Source organism: Humulus lupulus, chromosome X, assembly GCF_963169125.1.
Source record: "Humulus lupulus chromosome X, drHumLupu1.1, whole genome shotgun sequence".
NCBI lineage: Eukaryota > Viridiplantae > Streptophyta > Magnoliopsida > Rosales > Cannabaceae > Humulus > Humulus lupulus.
Genome location: NC_084802.1, coordinates 6,350,774 through 6,354,802, shown reverse-complemented (window position 1 = coordinate 6,354,802; position 4,029 = coordinate 6,350,774). Strand labels below are relative to the sequence as shown.

Below are 4,029 nucleotides of genomic sequence, written 5' to 3'. Positions count from 1 at the left end.
CAGTTCCGAAAACAGATTATTGCACGCGTGACTAATTTTTTTATGCTTGTGGAAAATAACGTGTTTGAACTTAGTTTTCGGCACTATAAATTACTCAGAATTTTCTGAAAATTTGCAGGATGCTCTAAATAATTACAATATACACGGTTATAAAAAATTCGTACCGAAAACTGTTCAAAGGTTGAGAACACAAAAGAGCCCTACGGTATGGCTCTTTTTGAAGGCCCTACCAACAAAATTTCCTATATATAAAAATATTGTTATTCTAATTAGAGTTTAAGTTCAAAAAAATCTAGATATTTAAAAATATAAATAATTTAAATTCGTTAAAAAATATCTTTCGTTTCTTTTCTTTTATCCTATATATTATTATTATTCTAATTAGATTTTTCGTAATTAGTTTAAAAAAAATAAAATATAAATTAAAAGGTGAATATCTAATAATTTTAAAATACACATAATAAAAATATCTAGTTATTTAAAAAGAGAAATAATTTAAATTCCTTAAAAATATCTTTCCTTATTTTTTTCTTCTATATATATAGGAAATTTTTTTGGTAGGGCATTCAAAAAGAGCCCTACCGTAGGGCTTTTTTGTGTTCTCAACCTTTGAACAGTTTTCGGTGCGATTTTTTTTATGACCGTGTATATTGTACTTATTTAGAGCTTCCTGCAAATTTTCAGAAAATTCTGAATAATTTACAGTGCCGAAAATTGAGTTCAAACATGCTATTTTCCACGTGCATAAAAAAATTAGTCACGCGTGCAATAATCTGTTTTCGGCACTGTAAATTATTCAGAATTTTCTGAAAATTTGCAGGATGCTCTAAATAACTACAATATACATGGTTATAAAAAAAAAATCGCGCCAAAAACTATTCACAAGTTAAGAACACAAAAGAGCCCTACGGTAGGGCTCTTTTTGAAGGCCCTACCATAAAATTATCCTCTCTATATATATATCTTACCTATTATATAAATGGCTATCTAACGGTGTTTGGTATTTAACGGATTTTGGTATGGTTTAACAGAATTTGTTACGAATTTAACAGAATATGCTAAAAAAAAAGTTAAATTTAGATAAGTCATCCAAACTGAACAATTGCTTCTATTCCCAAAAAATACAATAATTGGTTCTTTACACAATCAAATAATTAATGTTAAAAAAATTAAACAATACAACACTTCAGAAGTACACATCCTTTCAAGAGTACACAACCCTTCAGAAGTACACATCCTTTCAAGAGTACACAACCATAAAAAATTTCCCTGATTTTGTTTTCATATATATATTTGGTGATTAGCAAGAAGTACTCAATTCATCAAAATCAAGAAGTATGGCCAAGTTGTTGATATTTACTACTGCTGATGATGAAGAGACTAGAAGAAACAATCGTGAAGAAGTGGTTAAGAAAATTATAAGAGATACAATGGTGGTTGTGAATGCATCGATTCGTAAAATACATATGAAACTTGATAAAGATGTTAGAGACGAATGGAATATGGAGGACAGAATGAATGCATACACGTAAGTATATATATATGTAAATATAATATTCCCTTTTGATTTTCAAAGTTTAAACATATATTAATAATAGATTGTGTTAATTATATTTTAACATATTACCCATTTCCATGTTATACAGAGCTGTTTACAACGTTTTCTGTACGAAAGACATACATGGTTTTTGACATTATGTAATTCGTGAGTTTTATGATAAATATGAGAGCATTTTGACACAAAAGATTTCAAACTATGTAAGCTCCGTGACTTAATTCATAGGTTTTTTTTTTACCTAGAATAAAAATGAAATCATATAGATTCTTTATTAAAAACATGATATTATTAAGTTTGTGTGTTGGTGTAGGTGATTCCTTCATTGGAAGATATGTACGGCGAAGAGTTCATGATTGAAATTGTGATACAATGGACAGAGCTAGAACAATACAAAAGATATCTTCAGATAATATTTGCTCGTGTGGAGAAAGTTGCAGCGCATTTACATCTAGAAAATCATTCATTGATTGATATTTGTAAAACCCAATTCTGTGACAGGGTATATATATATATATATATGTTCCAATTATCTTAAAAGAAAAAGAAAAAGAAAAAGAAAAATTATTTGATTTTTTATTTTTTAAGTGTTGATGTTTTTTTTTCTTTTACTTTTTAGGTCTGGGATAGGTTCCACACTGAAATCGACTTTTCGGTAACTAAGATGGTAAAACAATCCTCGCCACCATTTCTTGTTTTTATTTAATTGTTTATATATTTTTAACAAGATAATAATTAATTATATGTGTTATATATAACACAGAAGGAGGCAGGGGTGTTTAGCAATGAAAATCCATTGAAGAATGACCTGATTCAATTCTTCACTGACATGGAGAAAGTACGTCCCAATGAACGATTTCAGACGACTTATGATATTGTCAAACAGCAGTAGAATTTCGATCATGCCCAAAATTATTGAAGATTTCGTTGGATTTTATATATGATTATGATAATTTTATAATGATGATGATTTTATAATGCTATAGCACGTGCCTCGTACGTGCACATAACAAGGCACTAAATGGAGGCATCATGTTCTATATTTTGCTTCACCGAAATATAACGTGCATATACCTAGTATATATATATATTGTGTATTCAATTACACAATTTCATTAAAAGATTCAAAGGTTGTTTGATTCTTGTAAAGCACAAGAGACACCCAATGGATTCAGGAAATGATTTTGGTTTCTTTCACTAAATATTTTTATGTATGAAATTCTTCTTAATTTTCTTTTAAAAAAAAGTTAGCCAACTCAATTTTCTGTGATCACGATTTTCTATTATTTTGTATTAGTTTGGAAACTTTTAGATTATAATATTCCCTAAATTGGTTTTATTCAGTATCGCACTAAATTTCACATGAAAGAAATTGTTCATAATAATATATATTTTAGTCAACAATATTATTCGTCCATTTATTTTGATTACTGTTTTGTTTTTCTCACCGTTTATACAAATATGTTATTTATTTTGATATATAAAAATGATAATGTTCTAAAATGTATATATAAAAATAATATTTTTGAAAATTGGGTCGGGGCCTGGCCCATCTTCTGCCTTGCCTGTAACAAGGGTCGGCTTTGGTAGTAAGGCACATTATAAACTTAAATTTTCTATTTTGTCCATCAATTTCTACACTTTATGGAGAAATTTTCATCTTTTAAGCTTACTCAATATGAGAACAAATGTGAATAACTACATGAATCGCTTCTTCTACTATTAATTATTAATATATTAAGTTGTAACGCCCCACGTCAATATGGCTGCTTCCTGGAATGACGACTGGCTTTGCAAACCAACACGTCTTTCTAGCGTACTTTGTCCTCACTCGTATGCTTCCTGGGAAAACTTCCCAGAAGGTTACCCATGATGAGACTATTCCAGGCCAAGCACGCTTAACTTTGGAGTTCTAATGGCTACCGAAAAGAATATGCATCTTGTTGGCATAGGTAGTACCCAACAATCCATTTAAGTCATCTTCAACTGTGTAGTCACATACCTACATAGTCTTAGAATCATCACACTTGACCTACCCCAGGCAATGTGGGATTGCATAGCTTTTACCCGGTCTTTCCCCACGCGAATCACAGAATTTTGACTATCACATAAGTACTAATTTTTTATTTTTTCACATCATTTCAGATTGGGAATATCTTCCTAAGCACCTTGTAGACTTGATTTTTGGGAAAACGGAAACATTAAAAGATGCTTTGACATTTTCCGCTGATTGTCGTGAGTGGTACTCTGTAGCTATGGATAATAAAAGTAAGCTAATCAAATTGAATTGTCATATAGTACCAAAACTTTTGGTTCCAAATGAAAGCAAGAGTAATGATTCATGAAGTATTAAGACTCCAAACTCATCACAACAAAAGGAGTTTTTACTTCCTTCATATGATAAACCTCTTGCAGGCTCATCTCAAGGATGGTTAGCCACACTTGATAAAAATTTGGCTGTAACCCTCTACAGT

General features: G+C 30.2%; 1 protein-coding gene across 1 annotated transcript; it reads left to right on the top strand.

The window, feature by feature from the left end:
• The first annotated feature begins 1,698 nt into the window (after positions 1-1,698).
• LOC133804938 (uncharacterized) lies at positions 1,699-2,532 on the top strand. Its single transcript, XM_062243047.1, has 3 exons — positions 1,699-2,057; positions 2,175-2,222; positions 2,319-2,532. The coding sequence occupies exons 1-3, from the start codon at positions 1,890-1,892 to the stop codon at positions 2,445-2,447; spliced, it is 345 nt and encodes a 114-aa protein (XP_062099031.1). The 5' UTR covers positions 1,699-1,889; the 3' UTR covers positions 2,448-2,532.
• The last annotated feature ends 1,497 nt before the right edge of the window (positions 2,533-4,029 follow it).

Excerpts from the sequence above, each read along its gene's own strand:
- LOC133804938 (XM_062243047.1), top strand. The coding sequence starts at position 1,890 with ATGTACGGCGAAGAGTTCATGATTGAAATTGTGATACAATGGACAGAG. Across the intron at positions 2,058-2,174 it reads AAACCCAATTCTGTGACAGG|GTCTGGGATAGGTTCCACAC; the intron begins GTATATATATAT and ends TTTACTTTTTAG. Across the intron at positions 2,223-2,318 it reads ACTTTTCGGTAACTAAGATG|AAGGAGGCAGGGGTGTTTAG; the intron begins GTAAAACAATCC and ends TATATAACACAG.